Source organism: Poecilia reticulata, linkage group LG18, assembly GCF_000633615.1.
Source record: "Poecilia reticulata strain Guanapo linkage group LG18, Guppy_female_1.0+MT, whole genome shotgun sequence".
NCBI lineage: Eukaryota > Metazoa > Chordata > Actinopteri > Cyprinodontiformes > Poeciliidae > Poecilia > Poecilia reticulata.
The window spans coordinates 13,252,988-13,275,605 of NC_024348.1; the positions used below are offsets into that span (position 1 = coordinate 13,252,988).

Sequence of the window (22,618 nt, forward strand, 5' to 3'; positions counted from 1 at the left end):
ATGTTTAAGATGTTTATATGTAATAATTTATGTATAAATAGGACAATTTTAAAGATTAATCAGCATTACTGCTGTTTTAAATCCTGGAATTGGTGGAAATGTTGTCAATTTACTGGGATATAAAGTTAAACTCAACATTTTGAAGCACGTCGTCGTTTTACTGTCGGATAGTTTAATATTTTATGATCAAACACCAGCAGTGTCTCAAAACTGTGAAGTGAAGAAGATTATTTTTGGGGGTTTTTTACTCAAATGTGAGGATAAATATTTAAACTATATCAGTTTGCCTACTGTCTGGACTTTGACTGGGCCATTTTAACACATAAAGTGGACTTTGATCCAAACTCTTTCAGTGAACATGAGGCCTTCAGCACAACATGACTTTTTCTCAGTCTGTTTTCTTTAAAGCAAATACTCACCAAACTACAACGGTAAGAAAATAAAAATAAAACTTGTGACAATAAAGTCCTAATAGTACAAAACTAAAGTTTTTATTCTGGCACTATGACTTTATTCTTATGTTATTTAGACTTTATTTTTGCAATATCACAACTGTATGAATTTATTCTCGTTATATTACGACTTCATTCTAGTAATTAAATTTTTTCCTAATATTTTTGTCGTACCAAAGCGATTCAACCACGTTGGGAGTCGGTACCTGAAGGAACTTGACCTCCTCTGATCCGGACTGACGGCAGAACGTGGAGTAAACGAGAAAAGAGAGCGAAGGAGTATTTTTGAGAAAGAGGATGGATGGAGGGGGCAGGCGGTGACGGGAAGAGGAGGGAGCAGCGAGGGCAGAGAAAAGAATAAAGGAGTCTTTACATGTCTGAGGAACCAGCAGCTCGCAGCACTTTCACATAATTTAAGACATATGGACGTTATTAGGACAACTGTGTGTGTGAGTGTGTGTTTTTGTCTTTGCGCTGCAGGCTACAGAGGACAGTCACGTTTTTGTGGTGCAGGAGAATGACTGTTGTGCAGAACAATCCCCCTTCAGCTTCCACACACACACACACACACGCACGCGCGCACACACACACACACACACACACTCACAGACAGCCTCATCCCGACTGGAACCAGAATGACGCTGCATAAGGACAGAGTTTGATTGGCAGCCAGGATCCACAGAGAGATGCTGTGTGTGTGTGTGTGTGTGTGTGTGTGTGTGTGCGTGTGTGTGTGTGTGTGTGTGTGTGTGTGTGTGTGTGTGTTTGGATGACCTGTAGTTACCTTCCAGGGAGCAGCACACTGACGGACTGACGGGCTCGTTGGTCCTACGGTAGCTCAGCCCTGCTGCTCCGGGTCTATTTATGTCAGAGTGTGTGTGAACAGCCAAAGGGTTCAGTCAGACGGAGCAATTATAAACAATTCAGCGCAGACGGGTTAAATGGGTTAATTCACAGCCTTACATAACCGGGACGTGCGATACAAAAAGGTTCTTCAGGGTTCTTGCTGGTGTTTTGTAGATTTTCTTTGGACTTTGGTTGATTTTTTTTTTAATTCAGTTCATTTGGGGGAGGTGTGAATGAACTGTTGCGAACCAAAAAGCGAACTCTGCCCCACCTAAAACCCACGTCTTGGTTCGGCTGAAATGAATTCTGCTGCGTTTTGAATGCGTATGTGGACTGGAGTCCGTTCCAAAGTAGGAAATGAGCAGGGAATTCTGGGTAAATGCAACCAAATCAAAAAGCGTGAGTCTAACGCTAGCAGGAGAAACAATTTTACCAAAGACTAAAGAAAAATCCTGCATCAGCTAAAATCTGATGCTGATCCATTTCTGTTTGTGTTTCATGAAGAAGGAAGTTGCACTTCAGAGGTTTTGTGTTGTTTCCTTCAGTGGGTCTTGGTGTAGCGCCACCACAGGCGAGGAGGGGAACAGGTTTTTACCAAGGTTCATTTGATGCAGTGACGTGTGAAAGAGACCCACACAAGCTGAAAATGAAACAAATATGTCAACAGACGACAAAGTTGGTTCTCTGGACTCATTTCGGGTTAATTTTTACCTAAAAAATTATCAAATTGGACTTTGGAAAAGAGTTTTATGTTCAAATGGTGCTAAAAGGAGTTAGCCGAAGCTAAACAAGCATTTTAATGCTAAACATGTTGCAGCAGCGTAGACGTAGCCAACACTAGTGTCAGTATTTCTAAAGCGTGTGTGTTTTGCCATTACCATTATGTTACATAAAAATGGTATTAAAACAACAATATTATCGTTTAAAGCAATCAGTTCTGGAGTTAGCAAACTCTGCCGTTTTGACAGGCCAAATTCTTCGTGATGGTTCTTCACCAGATCTGAGGACAATATGGCTGAAAAATTTATCGCGATATAAACATTTCATAAACGTCGATAATTATCGATTCGTGTTTTTTTCTTGTTGTTTTAAATATATGGATTATTGCCAAAATGGTGGCCTGACGTTTCCTCTTTTATTCACAGTTTTCTCTCCACAACCTTGTTTATTTTTAACAGTTATGAGGCGAAACCTTAAACTGCTGCTGTGCCAGTCACTCAGGGAGTCGTTGCTAGGTAACCAAAGAGTGAGAGAGTTGCTAGGTAACCAAAGAGTGAGAGAGTTGCTAGGTAACCAAAGAGTGAGAGAGTTGCTAGGTAACCAAAGAGTGGGAGAGTTGCTAGGTAACCAAAGAGTGAGAGAGTTGCTAGGTAACCAAAGAGCTACTGAGTTACGTGACTATCATAATATATGTGACCCAACCAGATCTCCCTTGGAAAACCACAGAGCTATGGAGACGATCACTACTTATGATATAATCTCCAACAAGTAAAGAAAATCTTTAAATCACGAGGAAGAGAAACCCGTGTGTGACTTCTGAGTGAACCCGACGGCGGGCCACCAGCCATTACACAGAAGCTCGTTCAGACGTTCCAGCCTCGTTTCATGGAGCAGAAAATGCAAACCAGGTGCGTTTTGCTCAGGGATGTGCCGCGTCGCGATTCCCGATTCGCTCCAACCTTGTCGTGGAAAAGGATTTCCCAAACTGGTCCCAACAAGCAGCTCCTTTATGTTCTGTTCTCCAACAGCTCTGACTGTCAGATGCATGGAAATATTATTTGTTTAGATAAAGATAAGTTTTAGAGACTGTTTAAAAATAGTTATAAAGGACTCATTCTTATTCTTGTACTTCTAAATCACACCCAGGACAGTTTTAAGGGGCAGTTTTGGAGGTCAGATCTGATGGAATGTTATTTGTTCAAACAGCGCTGACGACTGGTGATTGATTCGTCCAGAAAAAACGCTCGAAGCGGGCTGTACGTGGGCCCCCCTCCTCGCTTTTTCCTCTTCAAACTGTCAGAAAAACACTTTGCTGACTGCAGAGGAAAAACCTCTAAAAGTTTCTCCACAGAAAAGCAGTAGCTCTCTCTCTTTCTCGATCCACAGCTGAACTTTCTACTAAATTTCACATTAATTGTGCGCGTTATTCTCTGACTGGCGACTTGAGGCAGCTGGTTTGTGTAATTTTAAGTCCAGTTTAATTGAAGTGGTCTTTGATTTTGTGTCTGCAGGTGTTCGCCAAAGTGTTCAGCCATGAAGCGTTGGAGTCCTACCTCCCAAAAATCCAGCAGGTCATCCAAGAGAGCCTCCGAGTGTGGAGCTCCAACCCCGAGCCCATCAACGTCTACAGGTACGCCGGCAGTCCAGGAAGGTCACCCTGAGTCCGTTCACACCAGTTCTGTTTAATCCACTTTAACCAAACTGCAGTTAGTTTAGAAAGTTTGTTTTGTTTGGGGAGGATGTGAACGCAAATTCAAACTCTGATGCGAACCAAAAAAAGCAAACTCTGCTTACAAACCTCGGTCTCTGTTCGGTTGAAGTGAACTCTGGTGCGGTTTGAATGCATGTGTGAACACAAAGCACTCCAAAAACAGGAAGTGGATTCTAGTGCAGGGCATTCTGGGTAAATACAAACCAAAACAAATGCTTAAGAAATGGCTTGCCGTCTCCTACAACTGCTAATGTCTGATGCCTCTATTTCTGTTTTCATTTTGTAAAAAGTCACTGCGTTCTTTTACAAATGTGCACAGATCTTTGTCTGCTAAAGTTAAAAAAACATCATTTTGAAATTGCATTGTTTCCATTAAATAAGAAATGAAATGAAAATAAGTTTCTTCACACAATAAGGCATTAAAAATCATGGCAGAGACAGATGTAAACTGTTAGGTTTAATACATTAATACTTTAGTCGTTTTCTGGTCATATTGCATCTTTTTTATGCTCATGTTATGAATATGTGATTTTATCACAAGGTCGGTCATAGTCTTTACTCTTTCTGTACAAAAGAAGATATTTTCACAGAGAAACTCCTATGAATGCGGCAACAATACGTGGTTATCATGGTGCAAGAGAAATGGAGAGCAGAAATCGTTTGGGTTAAGATTTCTTTACCTCAACGAGATAATATCAGCGATATTTTTTACCCTTAGCTTTTCCAATTTGTACCTGAAGATCTCTCAGGTCGAGTTTCACGTGTTTTTAAAAATCACGTAGTCAAACCGAAATCTTGTGGGGTAATTTGTACAAGATCTCTTGACGATAAGGAGATAATTATGTGTGTAAAAATATCCCATTTTTCTCCGTTAGCGTTTCTGATTTGTAAGTGAAGATGTCTCAGGCCGAGTTTCACGTGTTTGGCCGTGTCGTTCCTCAGGGAGAGCCAGCGGCTGTCGTTCACCATGGCCGTCAGGGTGCTGCTGGGATTCAGGGTGTCGGAGGAGGAAATGAGGCTCCAGTTCTCCACCTTTCAGGACTTTGTCAACAACCTCTTCAGCCTCCCAATCGACCTGCCGTTCAGCGGCTACCGCAAGGTAAGACGACTTCTACAGATTTCAACAGTAACTGGAATTTATCGTGATAAATCAAAAATCTTATGGTGATAAATGATAAACAATATGATAATTAGCCACCTCCACTCTAAGTGTGTTTCCATTAACCATAAAATTGGACAAATTGAAATTCCCAAAATAAATTCACTTAATGGAAACCTGGCAATTTCGAAAAAACTCACGTTTTTCAGCCACATCTAAATATATGTAAAGTGTAAAATGCTTGGTCAACAGCCAGTTGACATTGTGTTGGTGAAAACGACAGGAAGTGGTAGGAGGATTTGTTCTTGTTGCATCACACAGTTCATAAAAAGTGTTGAATCCATCGCTCTTCTGTAAAATCGCCAACAGTTTCCCCAAAACGCTGCCTACGTTGCCCCTAGCTGCAGCTAGCACGCGGCTAAATTAAATCTCATGTAACTGTTTACATCCGTCGCTGCCAGAAGTCTTAATGACTTATCACGTGATTTCAGTTCAATTTCTTTTCTAATGGAAACACAGCATCTGTGAAATTTAGTTGTTTTGACATTAGCAGAACATAGACAAAGATTTGCCTGCATTTGTAATGTAGCTGCTGAATGTATTCAACGTGTTTTCATGCGTTTCTTCGGCAGGGAATCCGAGCAAGAGACACGCTTCAGAAAAGCATAGAGAAAGCCATCAGAGAAAAGCCTCTGTGTTCCCAGGGGAAGGATTACAGCGACGCGCTGGACGTCCTGATGGAGAGCGCCAAGGAGAACGGCACAGAGCTCAGCATGCAGGAGCTCAAGGTACGAAACGCCCAGGACCACGGAAACGTTCGTCCAGAATCCATCCAACACATCCAAACCAAACTATTATTATTTTAACTGTATGGAGCAATAATAAGGCAATTTTTAAATGAGCAATTTCCAAAAAGAAGCACATTTTGCTCATATTTCTCCATTCGTTTATGATTATGACAATTTGTTTGCCAAGTTTTTATGATAAAACTTTGTTTTTTAGTTACATGAATAAAATAATATGAGAATAAAGTCATAACATTAACAGAAAAAAAGTCTTAAAATTACTAGAAGAAAAGTAGTTTTTATTTAGAGCAAAGTTTCAATAGATCAGCGTATCTAGTCCTGGTCTAGGCTTATTTCTCGTATTATTACGTCTCTATTCTGCTATTTTTTACAACTTATCTGTCATATTATAACTATTCTTGTATTACTACAGTTTTGTCCAGGTAATATATTATTTCAACTTTATTGCTGTACTACTTTACTCTGGTATTATCACAACATTTTTCAGATATTACGACTATTTTCGTAATGCTATGACTTTATTCTGGTAATAAAACGACTTTCATATTTTATTATTGAGACTGTTCTGGTACTATTAGAACTATTCTGATAAAAGAACTTTTTGGATTACTTTTTTTGACTTTTTTCTTGTATTATTATGACATCTTCCTACTTTATTTCTGATATTACAACTATTTTGGTAATATTACTGCTTTATCCTGGTATTATTGTCATTTTTTCCCCTTATATTAATACGATTGTTCTCATAATATTGCTACTATTCTGGTAATAAAATTATCTCTTGTATTACTTATACTTTTTTCTCTGGTAATATCCTCATAATCTTAAAAAATATCTATATATCTCAGCCCTAATATTCATGAAAAAAAAAACAGCAGCTTGTTATACTTAAAAATTACAGCATTAACAGATTTTGTCTCTTTGGATGTTAGTTTCACTTTCGTTCCTGATTTTGAAAGTTTGGTTAAATATTCTGCTTTAAGCATCACGTCGTATTTCACGTCGTCACCGACTCAAATGTTTGACTCCACCCTCAAATTGCGCTACAGCCAGACACACAGGAAGTCACTAAAAACCGTAGAGAGGAATGAATAAAATTAGGAATTGAAAGAATGAGCTGCATTAACTCTTGAAATATGGAGCTGATGTCAACAGGCGGTGAAGAGACATCGGCGCAGCGGCGCAGCCTCTGTTTACCTACTTGAGGAATTCAGTGGAGGCTTTTTTCTCTCTCTGCTTCACTGTTTGTGGTTTCTGGGTGAAGTCCAGAACCAAAAATAAGTCAACACTGCCCCCGCTAGGGGTCTGAATGAGGCCTCCTGTACGCACACACTCCACCGCGCTCAGAAAGTGAGTGGGGAGGCCCCGGCCTTCGCTGCTGTGACGCATTTAAAACACACACGTGCTGCGTGAAGCGCAGACACAGGTGATGGCAGAGGAGAGAGGCTTACGATCTGAGGCCCGGTCCGTGTTTTTTATTCCAGAACCAGCATGGCACTTTCTGTGTTATTGGAAAACATCTTCTTACTTGCTCTCAAATGTGACACTTTTCAGTAATCTAACACATTTCCATTAACTGGTCGGGGATTTTTTTCTTTGCCAACAATAAGAAACTGAACAGAGGATTTGTCCCCAAAGCAAGTTTCCCTACTTGCTTTGGATTTTTACCAACTGCATTTTCAAAAATAATAAATCAAAGCAAAACTAAGAATCCAAGGAGAGAAAACTTATTCTTCTTCAATCATAAATTGTCCAGCAAAGCTCAAAGGTTTAGTTGCTAGAGTAAGGTAGTTAACATGTGGAGCCTTATGGAAGTGTAAGGGCGCATTCACACCAGCCATGTTTAGTCCGCTTTAATCTAGGTTCACATGCCTTATCAAACTTTGCTTCACCTATAAATCAATGTCTCCATTTGGTGGAAGTGAATTCTGGTGCGGTTCGAGTTCATACCAAGCGAACCGGAGAGCGTTCCAGAAGCAGGAGTCTAACTATAGTGCTGGGCATTCTGGGTAAATAAAACCAAACAAACATGCTAGTGGGAGAAATGACTTGTGTTTTTTTTTTTTTTTATATACCAAAGACAAACGGAAAATCCTACACTGCTAAAATTTGACACCACTCCGTTTTTGTTTTCATTTCCTGAAGAAGGAAGTTGCGTTCAGTGTCTTCAGAGGTTTTTGTGTCGTTTCCTTCAGTAGTTTTTAGTGCAGCGCCACCACAGGCAAGGAGGGGAACGTTTTGTTTTTTTTAATGGATTTGGTTCATTTGACTCAGTGCAGTGTGAAAGAGAACCACAGCAACTGAAAACGTAACAGTTTTGGTCCACAATCAAACCGAGTCTTCTGGACCACTAGGTGTGAAAACGCCCTGAGAGTTCACCAGAGGTTTTTTTACATTCAGTACTTAAAATCTTTAAAAATGCCGTTTTAAACCATCGTAGTTCTCTTGTCGTTAAGATAACTGCAAGTCCAAATAAAAGCTGCATCAACTTTTCTCACGCTTCCACAGGAATCAACCATCGAGCTGATCTTCGCTGCCTTCGCCACCACCGCCAGCGCTAGCACCTCCCTGATCATGGCGCTCCTCCGCCACCCTCAGGTTCTGGAGCGCCTCCGGGAGGAGCTGAGGGGCCGGGGCCTCCTCCACAACGGCTGCCTCTGTCCTGAACAAGAGCTGAGGCTGGACAACATCATCAGCCTCAAGTACCTGGACTGTGTCATCAAGGAGGTGCTGAGGCTGTACACGCCGGTCTCCGGCGCCTACAGAACAGCAATGCAGACCTTCGAACTAGATGTAAGTCTTTATGTGCAATTTTGTTAATTTTATTACTAGTGGAGAACCTCAAGGCACCTCGTTAGGCCCTATTCCCTTCAGGTTCAATTAATAAATAATAAATCATATTACCTTTAAATGATCTGGCTGTGAGTAGCTAGCGCTGTAGCACCCAGCATACGTCATCTACACAAGAGGCATTGGTGCATAAACAACATGGCGACATCTTATCAGAATTTATAAATTAAACAGCCTACAGTAATTTTACTGTCTTGTTTCGACATCTTAAATAAATGTTTCTCAAATTAAATCTAATTTCGTGCATGGGCACAAAGCTGTAGGGGGAAAAGATGATTCTTTTAGAGCAACTCCATTAACAGGATGAAACCTGGAGATGTAGGTATTATTAATTCAGTGCTGTGCGTCACGCCCATTGGAAAATAAGGCAGAAAAACCATTGAAAACAGCTCAAAACCACTCATATTCTTTTTTTTCTCACGCTCTATGTCGGCTACGCTACACACAGACTCGTTGCCATAGCAACTGACTGACGACAGCTGCACTAGTGTATCAGGATTCAACACCAAGAATTAAACATTTCCCACATAAAGAACAGAACATTTGGTCCGTCCCAGTTGCATGTTTTCAGGCTTGATGTTTAATAAGTGATCGTCTGAACACAGCGGCGGATAATTAGCTAATTTAAACATCTTTGCTGAGTTGAGGTGTGGGTCGTCTTTTTTATTTTTAACTGGCCCAATACACATAAAATTCTGCAGCAACATCTTCTTAAGTTGTCAAAGTCAAGCTAGCATAAGCTAGCTATTTCTTTTAAATTTCTATTAAATTGTTGTATATTTCTATTAAACCTTTTTCCTGACCTTGTTATCTAGTTGCTGTAGTGTTGACAATTGGTAGAAAAGCACCGCATCCATTTTTCTCTTGGTGTACATTTAATATTTAGCGAGTTATGTTGATAACTTGACAGCTAAAACCAGAGGTAGTCATTGTTGGCGACTATAGTCTCAACTAGTCATGAGTACTTTTCATAGTTAGCTTAGTAATTATTTCCACAAATTGTAGAAGAGTCTGCTTACATTTTTAGGACTAATTGCACCAGATAAATCCTACAAACCGTCTTATTCTCTGGTATTTTTCTCTACAGGGAGTTCAGATTCCCAAAGGCTGGAGTGTGATGTACAGCATTCGGGACACTCACGACACAGCTGCCGTCTTCAAAGACGTGGAAGCCTTCGATCCCGACCGCTTCAGTCAGGAGCGGAGCGAAGACAAGGAGGGCCGCTTCCACTACCTGCCGTTTGGCGGCGGCGTTCGCTCCTGTCTGGGAAAGCAACTCGCCACGCTTTTCCTGCGCATCCTGGCCATCGAGCTGGCCAGCACCAGCCGCTTTGAGCTGGCCACTCGCCAGTTCCCGCGCGTCATCACGGTCCCCGTGGTTCACCCCGTCGACGGGTTAAAGGTCAAGTTCTACGGCCTGGACTCCAATCAGAACGAGATCTTGGCGAAGTCAGACGAGCTGCTGGGAGCGACGGTTTAGTAAGGGCGGCTGCTCATGAGGGTTGGGTGGGGAAGTTCAGAGATTTAAGTCTTTAGGGAGAAGATTGATGGAAGGAAACAATAATTTCAGAAAGATTTGTCCTTCTTCACCTTTGTTCTGCCAGATTGGAGCGTTCTTTCAGACTCTTCTAACAAATGGTTATCAGGACTCTTCTTTAAGAAAGGAGGAAACTGCCAAAAAACTTTTTAAATATGCTCTATTCTGTGTATTTTCTGAAGAAATATACTTACAAAATATGTACAAAAAGCTATCTAATATAATTTGAATGGGAGTGGTGCACAACAGACTTTTGGTGAAATGAAGAGTTGAGATGAGAACAGTGACGGTGTTTTAGAGAGAGGCGGGAGATAAAACAGGGTATAGAGAGAAGGAATATAATTTTCAACCATTTTGCTTGTGCTTAAATTCAATAAATCATTTTCAGTTGACTTGCAGGGTAAAAGAGATGGATTATATGGAAACAGAGTTTTTCTTATCGGCGAATATTTAACCTGGCACCCATGTGCTAAAATGTGTAATATCTGATACAGGGATGAATATTTAAAAAACAACAAGGACAAAATTGCTTTGATTGATTGGATACGTTAAGCATACAATACATTTTAAAATAGAAACAGTTGAGTTTTATTAGAATTACCTAAAAGAGAAAACGAGTAACATATTCTTTAAAAGCAAACCGGATAAAGAATAACCAGGCAGTCTAACAGCAGCTTGATTTGAAAACAAACTGTTTAATTTGGTTTGTTTTATTTATATCCTGTTTGGTTTGCCTTTTTAAAAAAAATCAAATCTATTGTTAGGTTTATGAAAAGCCTTCTTCATTAACCTTAATAACTAAGTCTTCTTCTTTGGAAATAAAATTGTTAAGCTGTAGGAACCAAATGCACCTGGTTAGGGTTAATGAACTGAGCCTACTTAGTTTGGCTTAAGAGCTAATTCTGCTAGGTTAGGAAACCCAGTTTTTCATACTTGATTAGGTTTAGGAACCAGATCTACATGATAAGATTCAGAAAACAAACCAACTTCTTTATGTTGAAACGGAAACTTGGTTAATGATCAATCCTACTTGACTGGTTTAGGGCCTACACTGACTTGATTAGGTTTAGAAACCATTCCCACTTGGGCAGGTTTAAGAACCAACCCATTGGATTTAGGACCCAAACCTTCTTGGTCATATTTAGGAAGAAGTCCTACTTGGTTGGATTGGTTTATGTACCAATTCTATTTGGTTGTGTTTAGAGAGCAGTCCTACTTCATTGGGTTTAGGAACCAACCCTACTTGATCGAGTTTAGGAAGAAATTATACTTCATTGGGTTCCAAGAAATTCTACTCAATAGGATTTTTGGAAAGAAATTCTTCTTTGTTGTCAGTCTTACTTGGTTGGTGTTGAAGAACCAAGCCTACTTAATTGGGTTTAGGAACCAAACCTACTTGGTCGTGTTGAAAAACTAAGCCTGCTTGGGTAGCTTTAGGAACCAAACTGACTTGGTCATGTTTATCTGAACAAACTAGCATTAGCTTTAGGAGTTGAGCTTAGTTGTTGACCAAACCTACTTTAGTTACATATCCAGTTTACTCAGTTTCGAAAACTTTTTTGATCAAAATAGGTTTGAACCAAATTTACCTGTTTATGTTTAGAAATTATTCCCAAAAAGGTTCTGCTTACCATCAATGACTCAACTAACACTACAAAATCTACGGATGTGACGGTATTAAAAACCAGTATGAAAAAAAAAACAACAACTTTTTGTTCAAAACAAACCAACAAAACACAGGTTGACTATTCCCAACAGTAAAAAATACAAACTGCTTGGTTAGGAACGCTTCCTACATTTTGCTTAACCTAGTGATGCTAACGTTAAACTCAGGTGCAAAGAAGACAATGTAAAACTTAGATTATCTGCTTGTTGATATTTTTCTGACTGCAAAATAAAATTTCTTACTAATAGCTTTAATTTTTTAGGTGAAACAACTACCTGGCAAATTAAGATTTAATTTTTTAGCTAATGTATTCCTCTATCTTATCCTTTACAGTTCAGAAGGCACAATTTTCAGTTTGTCTAGTTATTAAATAAACAAAGCTACCAACTTACATTGAGAGATTAGAACGTCGTGGATAATGAACGTATTTGATAGTATGCTTGTTCTCATAAAGCAGTGCACCTTCTTAGGCTGGAACCGGGTTAAAAGATCAGGGGATTTGGTGAAAGTATATAGGAAGAGACCTACATACATGCTGCTTAAGTGCTGCCTTATCTTTGTCTTTTTTTTATTATTGTGCACTTCTTTTATTGTTCCACCACCATGGAGGTCAACAGCGTTTACTCTCTCGTTGCTCCTCCGTTCAACAACAAGACTGCAAAGCAAATTCAGTCCCAGAAGGCTTGAGGTGATTGCACAATCAGAACTTCGGGAATTTGCGTGTTCGGTTACCCCAGAGGTTTTTGGGGGGGCGGAGCTTCTGCAGCAGAGATCCGGAACTTGCTACAATTCCGGAACTTTCGACATTCTAAAGCGTCTGAGAAATGGACCAATGGGGCAGAGGGCGGGGCTTCCTCCGTGGAGTTCCGGAACTTGCTAGCGGAACTTTCAGACATTCCGGAGAGTTCTAAAGAGAAAAGGACCAATGAGATATCAGGCAGGGGGCGGGGCTTACGGTCTTGATGGACTCTGCTTGTGCCACGCCCGTTTCATTTCTCCCAACCACACCACTGATTTTCATTTTGTTTTCACAACAGAGAAATATGAAAACTGAAATGGTTTATTTTGCTGCTTTTTCTTGTATACGTTTTCAAGTTGAAAGTTATAGATTGCAATAGTTTGTACTGAGTGAGATTTGAGTTATGTCAATTCTTTTTTTAAAAAACATTTTTTATAGCATAAGGAGCATTAATAGGGTTATTAATAGGTGTGTATTAATTTGTACATTATTCCTTATCAGACTATGGGGAAATAGCTATTTACATCAACTAATAACCTATTATTAATGTTATTGTATGAATAATATTGTTGGTATAAGATATTTGAAATGCTATTTTTTATTCTATTGCAGATTTAGTTTTTAGCCTACATGAGAATGTCTTTGGTAAATATTGGATGTATTTAGAATGTTATGAATTTCAGTTTATATTGTAAACAGTGTTTAAAATGTTGATATTGTTGATTTGATTACTGTAATAATTATTATTTTTGTTATCCAGACTTATTATCACTGCATTTTATTTTACATTAATTATGGAAACAGAAAGCACTTGCCAGATATGTTTATTTTTTAAGTGCCATGCGACTACAGTTCAATCTTCCTTTCAACCTGTTGGTTTCTGAGTCTGTCTTTTGTCCTTCTGTACATAATTTGCAATTCTTTTTACAGGAAGAAATGTTCATTTAGTTTAATTATGAATGTCTCGTGATAGTTTTTCCATTTTCTTTTTTTTTTTTTTTGTTACCAAGACTGCTATGTGTACTCCTGTAATAAACCACAAAGAAAAAATATCTGACTGGTGAAATGTTTCTTATTTTGGCTTTTATGTGTGTATTCGCCAATTAGTGCAACAAGAGAAATATTGCAGAGTAGCAAGTATTGATCTACAGATTACTCAATTAGTTAAGCAAAGACGACAAACAAAAAGGCGACAACAAAGGCGTGTAAAAAAGAAAAAAAAATGTAAATGTAGACATAAGTAGTGTCACAACTAAATGTTATGTTTCAACACAGAATGTTTTTTTCCACCCTTTTTTCCTAATATTCCTTGTTTTAGTAAATTTAAAGACAAATATTTTGGGCAAAGTTGGAGAAAAGTAAGACCAAATAAATAAGTACGTAAATTAAACATAACTAAAGAGCATGTTTTGTGATCATGAAAGATTTCATCCGTTTAACTAATTTAACATTTAAAGTTGTTAAATATTCCATCCGTCCAGTTTCTAACACCCTTATCCTTCGTGGGGTCAGGAGGTGCCGAACTCCAGCTAACGTTTGGGGCGACAGGCGGGTCACCCTGGACGGGTCGCCAGTCTGTCGCAGTTAAATATGACCTATTCCACAAATATAATTTTAAGAGGTATTTCAGGAGTAGCTCTTAAAATATTAGAAAATAAAACAACAGGTGGAATTATTCTAAAGTTACTCTGCATGTGGCTCGGTTTGCCCTTCGTCACAATTCGTGATCATCCTGAGTTACGATACGAGGCTCAGAGAAACATGTTTGTAAAACAATAAAAAACAATTAAATCAGTGATAATAACAGTTTTGTCACATAAAAGACCGTCTTTATTAATTTACAAAACTGATATTTCTTCCCACAATAGGTTTCAGAATTAATTTTTGTTTGTATATGTGCGTAAACGTGTTAAATTTATTAATTACATCATATTGACACGATCATTTTAATAGTTAATTGCTCTTTTTTTTTTGTACGTACAAACAAAACAAGCTAGAATGTCAGAATAGTCAACCAAGAAATTACTGAAGTAAAAAGTATTTGGTAAAACGTTTACTCAAGAACTGAGTAACTGATCAAATCATTTAATATTTAAAAATTACATAATCAAATGGACCAAAATATAAAGTTAAGTTGAAATTTTGTTATTTTAAGGATGAAAATGACAAACATGTACATAAGAAACAAAAAATAAGAAAACCAGAAAAGAGCATTTTTCCAAATCAGTTTCCTTCAATAAAAAAACTTAAGAAACTTTAACAAAAACTGCAGGTTTTAACCAGACTCAGTGTCTGAATCTGGTGGATGTTGTTTTTCATTCACTGGGTAGAAAATCCAGAAATTTTACTCTACTTTATAATAAAATTAGTAAAGTAAAAGTAAAAGGAACAACGCAGTAAAAATACTGCTAAAAGTTACTTTCTTCAAAAAAAGTTACTCAAGTAAATGTAATAGAGTAAATGCATCTAGTTACTGCCAAACTCTGGATGGAGTCCCAGCGCTCTGACATGCGGAGCGACAGAGATCATGATCAGGACGCTGATTGGACGCAGACGTCTGGGCCGGTCAAGACCGACACGCCGCTCCCTGCAGGAACACGTTGGCCTGTTTGTTTGCAGCCAGCAGGTTCTGTTTGCCCCACCGAGCTCCGGCACCAGCCACTTCCTAGGAACCGGCGGTGATTAGGGGAATGTTCTGCCGTCAACTTTTGACCTTTGTTTACCCAGCCACACGTTCTGACTCTGTACTTCAGTATACTGTTATTTTTCCCACCTAAATCTGTGTTCATACCTAGAAGCTGTTCAAATGAAAACATATTGACCTTACTGTTGGGTAAAAGATCAGAAATACCAATAAAATTGAATTATATTCAACATTTTATTTAGTCATTACTTCCGTAATTGTCTATTGTTTTTTTTCTTCATCTTTTAAAGTTTTTATTCTATAAATCTGCAATATGTAACTTTTAGAAAACATTTTTTTAAATATATATTTATTAGAACTGTCACTATGTCATGTCGGTTTCAGACAATCTGTGAAAGACTGAAGGAATGCATCGCTCCCGTCTGAAAACAACCAATCAGAGCCAGGAGGAGGGTCTTAGCGTTGTCAGTCATCTTCATGTACGTGCTGCTAAATGTGAAAAACCACTTATCTGCCGTCATCGATTGTTACGCTAACTAGCATTAGCATTTGCAGTGGTGTAGCATAGAAAGGAGCCTGGAATGAAGAGTGATTGACAGCGCTAAGACCCTCCTCCTCGCTCTGATTGGCTGTTTCTAGTTGGCAATAGGAGAAATACAATTGATGACAAATACGTAAATCAACTTATTTTTTAATATAAAATATGTACAAAGTTCCTTTATTAATGAATGTAAATGCAGCCATTTTTATAGGATTTTAACAGCAAATGTGACGACAATGCACAAGAATTTAAATTAAAAGCACAATTCATAGTTTTAACTAGTAAAAATAACATCCAGTTGTTTTTTAATAAAAACATCCCAGGATTTACTACAGCTCTCCTCTCATCATGCCGATTTGTTGGCTTCAAGGTTGTTGTGTTGGAGTTATTGGTGCATATTAAGCAACCCGAATGATTGATGGATGTGAAAATGGCAGATTCCTCCGTGTCCTAACCTCGTTTTGACCCTGCAGACAGTTGGTAGCTCTAGGTAACCGTCGCTCATCGGCTTCAAAGACGTGGAGTCGCTGAAATGCGGAGTTTCACCTGCGAACGAAACGCCTCGGGCAAAACCGCCTGTGAGGGCTTAAGGAGTGACACAAAAGGAAGTTGAAGATCAATAAGTTTCTGCGCAGCTTCAACTGGAATCAGCTGAAAATAGCTGGTTTAAAGAAGAGAAAACCTCGTTTTCTAGTCGCCTTAAATACTGGTTTGAGTCACGATTCTGTAGGAAAAGCATGAAAGACTGACCTAAAATCAGGAGGAAAATATTCTGCAGAAATGGATTAAATTTTAATTTCTGATCTCCTCCGTTGGCCTGTGCTTCTGCCTCTGCATGCTTGAGCTTGTAGAAATATTTCCAGGCTCGGCCGCTCCGTCTGTTGGCAAACTGGCAGGTGTTGTGGTATGCGCGAGGCGTGGCATTTCCATGGGATTTCCCTGCAAAGACGAGCTGTCAAACGGCGAGCCAGCAGCCCTGACTGGCAGCAAACATCTACAAATGCTGCAGGCCAACAAACGTCCAAAGTAAACATTTACCTGCTGATGCAGTGGCGGAGCTGATTGTTGAGGAAGTGAACTGAGATCGCTCGGATGGCTGCCCTCTTAATCCCGTAAAACTGTTTCCAGTCATCCTGATTTGCAGTTTCAGTTTTATTCCCGTGACATTTTGCTGAGGAAATTCCCAAGAGTGAAAGCTGCAACCAGTTGATCCGTCATTTCTCCCACTTCTGTGCATTTTCTGCTTCAAGCAAAGATTCTCCTTAAAATATAACTAAAATAGAAATGAGACTTTGTACTTTAACGTCTTGAAATTGGACCTCTGTCTCTTTAAAAAAACTCCTGCTCTTTCTGAAGCTCCTCTTTTTGCTCTTTAAAAGTGTTTTTACCATCATTACACTGAGAAGTACCTGATAAAATGAGCTCAGCAGATGTTCCACCAGGTGTTTGCTAATTGCTGCTGGCTAGTCTGAAGGAGCTGAGGGGAGTCGCAGTTCGAATGCATCTGTGAACGCCAAGCGGACCAGAAACTTTCTCATCAGAGAAGATAACTTTCTTCCACCTTTCAATGTCCCATGTTTGGTGAACCCTTGCAAAGTCCAAACAGGCAATTTTGTGGCGTTGAAGAAGACGTGGCCTTTGAATATGTTTTTTGTTTCTGAAGCCCTTCTCTCTCTTGCAGATGCTGTCTGATGGTTACTGGGCTGCAATCAGAACCAGTAATGGCCTTAATTTGGGTAGAGGATCGTCCCGTGTCTTGACAGCCAATCGGATCCTGCGGCTCAGAGCTGGTGAATTTTGTTTGGGTCTACCACTTGACTTTTTTGTTCCATGACCCTCAGGATCATTTAAAATATGCAAAATGACTGTCTTACTGCGTCCAACCTCAGCAGCGATGGCACGTTGTGAGAGGCCTTGCTTATGCAGCTCAACAATCCTACCATGTTCAAAGTCAGTGAGCTTTTTTGCTTTTTCCATCAGGAGGTCTTGACAGTGTAAAGACTTGACAGAAAATGACATGGAATCCAGATTTTTGCACAGCTTTTGGCTTTTAAAGACTATGGTCTTAAACTTTTGATCAGCTGAAAAAATCATGTTTGAGTGTAAATGCAGTTTTCAGAAAATTTCCTGCTCAAAAGTTCTGGTCTCTTGCACTGATTTTTTCCTTTAACATTGTGAAGCTCTACTTAGAGCCTTCTTAAGATTCAATAGTGCAAAATGCAAATTTTGATCAGGAGTGTATAAATAAAAATACAAGATTAACTAATATTTTGTTAAAGATTTTAATAGAAAACTATTGTTCCAAGAGTTGTGCAGCTGAGACATTATGTAAATTAATTTAAAAAACAGTTTAGGAAAAATGTCCAATAAAAGCAGAAATGTTATTTAAAAAGCTGGCTGAAGGGGGGCAGCTGCAGACAAATGCATGCCACACTTTTCAGATATATTCACCATTTTATTTGTTAAAAGTGATGGAACAATTAATATTTTTCCTTCCAGCTCACAAATAATTCACTCTGAGCTGTAAAATTCTAATAAATTACAATGAAATTTGTGGTAAAAATAGAGTTCTGGTTTATACTGGTTCCTGGTTTTTCCCCAGGAAACCTTTCGACTGCATAAACAGTTGCATTAAACTCCAGCGAAAGGATATTTGAGTGCTGAATGATGAATAGTTTGAGGTGAAAGACCAGTTCGAGGAGGAAAAACCCGTCCGTTGGGACAGAAATCACCACATCAATCTGCTACTTTCACTCTGACTCAAGTTTCATTTCACGAAAATCACCGTTTTTTGCTTGAATTTTATTCAGGAGCGAGAAAAGAAAAGCAGCGTGACTCACGGGGAAGCGACATCAGCAGAAACTGGCTCACAACCCGACTGTCAAAAATAAACAAAAACTGGAGAAGAAGAAGAAGGAAGCAGAGAGGAGGAGGACGCTGAGCGCAGAGGAAACGTGAAAGAGCGACGCAGCGGAGATAAGAATCATAAATCAACTGTGGGAATCACCGCAGGTGTGCGTTTGATAGTGCAAGTTCATGAACTTCAGGTGAACTCGGATGATGCATTTAGGCGCAGCAGGTGCAGGAGTCACGCTGAGTTCAGAGAACAAGCACAGACACAGATTTATTTCACCTTGGATTTCTACACTTCTGAGGACCTGAACGCCTCAAAACCGAGTCGCTGAACTTCACCGAGTCCAAGTTCCCAAAACAAAACCCAAACCTGGACTCTGAGGGTCATTAAGAAGCAAAAAAACGCTCATTAGAAATCAAACCGGTCCTCACAGAAACAGCAGAACACACTCTGGCGGACAGCATGGCAGCTGGGAAACGTATAAATAATATATATCAACTGGCTCTTTGAAGAAAATCCAGCTTTCATGTGAAACAGACATGAAAGCCACCAGGTCGTTCGGCTCCAATGAGAGAAAAGCCAGCAGGTGTTTTATCCTCCAAGTGTCCAACAGCGCCATCTAACTCTGAAGACGTGACAACTGCACCAATTTGTTTTTTAATTTAAAAAAGGGGCAAAATTACTACAATTATTGGCACTAATCAATGCATAATCTGAAAGATACTTATTAAAAATACTTCACATCAGTGGTTTTCAAATATTTAGTAACATCAAGTTGAATATGATGAAGTATTAGGGCCACATTAAGAAAATATAAGAAATCAAATGACAAGAATAAAGTCATAATATTACATGAAAATACAATTATATTACCAGAATAAATTTGTTCATGAATAATGTCGAAATAATACAAGAATTCAGTCATAATATTATAAAAATAAAGTAATAATATTATGATTTTACTAACTTGCTCAACAATAAACACATTTTATTATCATTTTTAGGAGAAAATTATCCATAAATCATGTAGAACCAAAACAAAAAAGGGGTTTTATTAAAAGAAACGCAACATTTACATTAAAGTTTACTAATAACTTAAAAAAAAAAACATTGTTATTAAAGTGTAAAACTTTAAATTGTTCCCAACATTTTCAATAAAGAAATAAAAAAAGTCTGAAGTTCTTTTTGAGGGCCACAGAAAATCACTTCAGGGGCCATTTGTGGCCCCCGAGCCTCAGATTGGACCCCCTGCTTTAGCTAACAGATGCAGCAGATTCATTTCATCCCATTAGAAGAAATGTAATCTTTTTCATAAACACTTTTCAGTCTTTCTTGTGTCTCACTGAGAATCTGACCCACAGGAACATCATTAATAACCAGTGAGGCTGATCGATCGATTAGAGGAAACTGAAGCCAGGTATTGATGAACTGGGAGCTCAGAGTCGCTGATCAATACCAGAAAGTGCAGAATAAATGTAAATGTCCTGCTTGACATTTAGCTTAAAGCTGAAAGAAGTTGGAGGCGGTTATAAATGATTATTATGATGAAGCAGAGAGGCATAAAAACAAAACGGAGGAGCAAGAAAGACATAAAGGGTGATATTTATAATAAAACTGTTTTATTCATGGTTATCTTAGTGGGACGATTTTCTGCTTTTTTCCTCCCAATTATTTCTGGATTTATTTATTTTTTTTTACATTTAAAATATTCTAAATAAAAGCAGCTTGGGAACCAAGCTGACTTCGTGTTGGATAACGATTTTTTAAGTTGGTTGCAGTCATACACTGTCCTACGGGGGACTGATCCTGCCAAAGTTGGTAATAAATTTGCAATAAAATAAATGTCATTATAAAGTAACTAATATACCAAAAATTGTATCCAAACATTAAAAAGTAAGAACTTTCAAGTTTTTTGATTGTAGTGTAACATAACATGTTACAACAGCATTAATTCAGTGTTATTTAATTTTCCATGTATTTACAAATGCTTTTGTTTTATTTCTTAGGTTTTTTATATTTCTTCATTTTATATTTTCTATAGTTATTTAATGCCATTTTTAAATGTATTTTCATTTTATTTATTTTGGCTCATTTTTAATATTCTGTATTATTTATCACACCTTTTTTATTTACTGTCACATTTTATTTTAATATCTATTTCCTAATTTCTAATAATAGATTATCCATCCATCCATCCATCCATCCATTTTCTTGCACCCTTGTCCCTCAGTGGGGTCGGGAGGGTTGCTGGTGCCCATCTCCAGCTAACGTTTCGGGCGAGAAGCGGGGTAATAATAGATTAATTATTTCCTAATTATCATTTATATGTCCTCAAATAAAACCTGGACAGATGAACAATAAGTGTGGCATTACGTGAAACTATAAATCAACGTTACAACAGACTGAGACAACGAATCTTTGTATGAAAGTACAACCTATAATTTTTTTATCTTTGCTCATTTTGTACTAACATTCTAAATTATTTCCATCAGATATTGTTTGACATATTTCCCATTTATTCCAGAGTTTGAAAAATGAGGTTCTTTCTGTTCCATCCATTTTCTCTAATTTCTGTCTATTTACTGCACTTTATGGGTTCGAAGCCCAGAAACATAGTTCTGAAATATAGATGTGAAAGATATGGTTAACCGCTTTGTTTATATCATCCCAGTATTTTTGGAGAACATGATATTCCCAAAAAATATGATAATAATGTGCTTTCTGACATCCATAATTTCTGCAGCATTGGCTGTTTTCTTCTGAGACGTGAGGACGTTGACATGGAATGATCGACCGTATGTGAAAAGAAAGAAATGAAACTAATGCCATTAATTTAATCAAAATTAACACGTTAAAATCCCAGCCTTAAAACTGTAGAATGTAAAAGATATTTTTGACATATTTACTTCACCATGTTGTGACAGTTTATGAGGCAAAAATCTGTGAAAATTTAACTCCTCTGCTGTTTTCCAGTGCGATTAGAAACAACCAATCAGAGCCAGGAGGCGGGTCTTAGCGCTGCCAATTATCCTTTTCAATATGTTCTCTGCTACGCTGCAGTTAGCATAACCTGTTGTGCTAAGGCTAGTTAGCATGGCCAATGATGACTGTAGATAAAAGATTGTTTCTAATTTAGCTGTTGTTTAGCTAATTTTTTAGTTCATGAGGATGATTGACAGCGTTAAGACCCGCCTCCTGGCTCTGATTGGTTGTTTTTGGTGGATTTTTTCAGATGGTAATATTAGCTCAGGAAGAAGGTGGAGGAGATCAATCTTTTCATTTCAGTTCCTTGATCTGTGAACTAAAATGCTTATGTGAATGCAAGTGGATCAGAGACTGCTCCAAAAGCAGGAAGTGGATTACAGTGCAGGGCATTCTGGGTAAATACAACCAAAACCAAACATGCTGGTCGAGTGCATGTGGGAGAAATGGTTCAGTGCCTTTTAACAAAGACAAAACATTTATTTTTACACCCATTAAAATCTGAGGCTACTTTTGTGAAGAAGGAAGTTGCACTCAGTGTCTACTTCAGAGGTTTTTATGGAGCAGCGCCCCCACAGGTGAGGAGGTGAACAGATTTTTCAATTCTTTTGGTTTATTTGAAACAAACCACACCAGATGAAAACAAATGTTGCAACTTTAATCCCCAATTGAACCGAGTCCACTGGACCATCAGACGTCAAAATGTTCACCAAAGCCTTTCCATCCACCTTCCAGAAGCTCGTTGAGGAACTTCGTATCTGGTTTTGGGGCGAATTTCTCCACGGATTAGATCTAAAGAGTTAAATCCAAACGGATTTGAAAACAATGGTAAATATCTGGGAAGAAAAAACTGGAAGAAAACCAACAGAAATCCAAAAGGTTTGAGTCTTGGCTCTGCCGTTCAGCCTCCCCTATCAACCCATTAGCATCTAAATTGTTGAGGGAAAACTGTTTCTTTATCGCCGCCATCACGCACTCACAGGGACTATTTTGACTCCACTTGCCCTCTGGTTATTGGGCTCTTATCTGCCTTTACGGAAGAACAATGCCTTCTTTCTTTCTCTCTCCACTCGTCTTCCTCGCTGCGGTATGCGCTGCTCCAACCGCAGGGTTTGAAGTCGGAGTGGAGGGGAGCTAATTACGATGGAAAAGAGAGGGAAGAAGTGATAGG

General features: G+C 38.6%; 1 protein-coding gene across 1 annotated transcript in view; it reads left to right on the forward strand.

The window, feature by feature from the left end:
- Nucleotides 1-13,478, forward strand: part of cyp26b1 (cytochrome P450, family 26, subfamily b, polypeptide 1) — a 37,343-nt gene extending 23,865 nt beyond the window's left edge. Inside the window, exons 3-7 of the mRNA XM_008435625.1 lie at nucleotides 3,530-3,648; nucleotides 4,672-4,828; nucleotides 5,461-5,616; nucleotides 8,143-8,427; nucleotides 9,572-13,478. Coding sequence (XP_008433847.1) covers nucleotides 3,530-3,648; nucleotides 4,672-4,828; nucleotides 5,461-5,616; nucleotides 8,143-8,427; nucleotides 9,572-9,964 — 1,110 coding nt within the window. The 3' untranslated portion in view covers nucleotides 9,965-13,478. The remainder of the gene's footprint in view (nucleotides 1-3,529; nucleotides 3,649-4,671; nucleotides 4,829-5,460; nucleotides 5,617-8,142; nucleotides 8,428-9,571) is intronic.
- The last annotated feature ends 9,140 nt before the right edge of the window (nucleotides 13,479-22,618 follow it).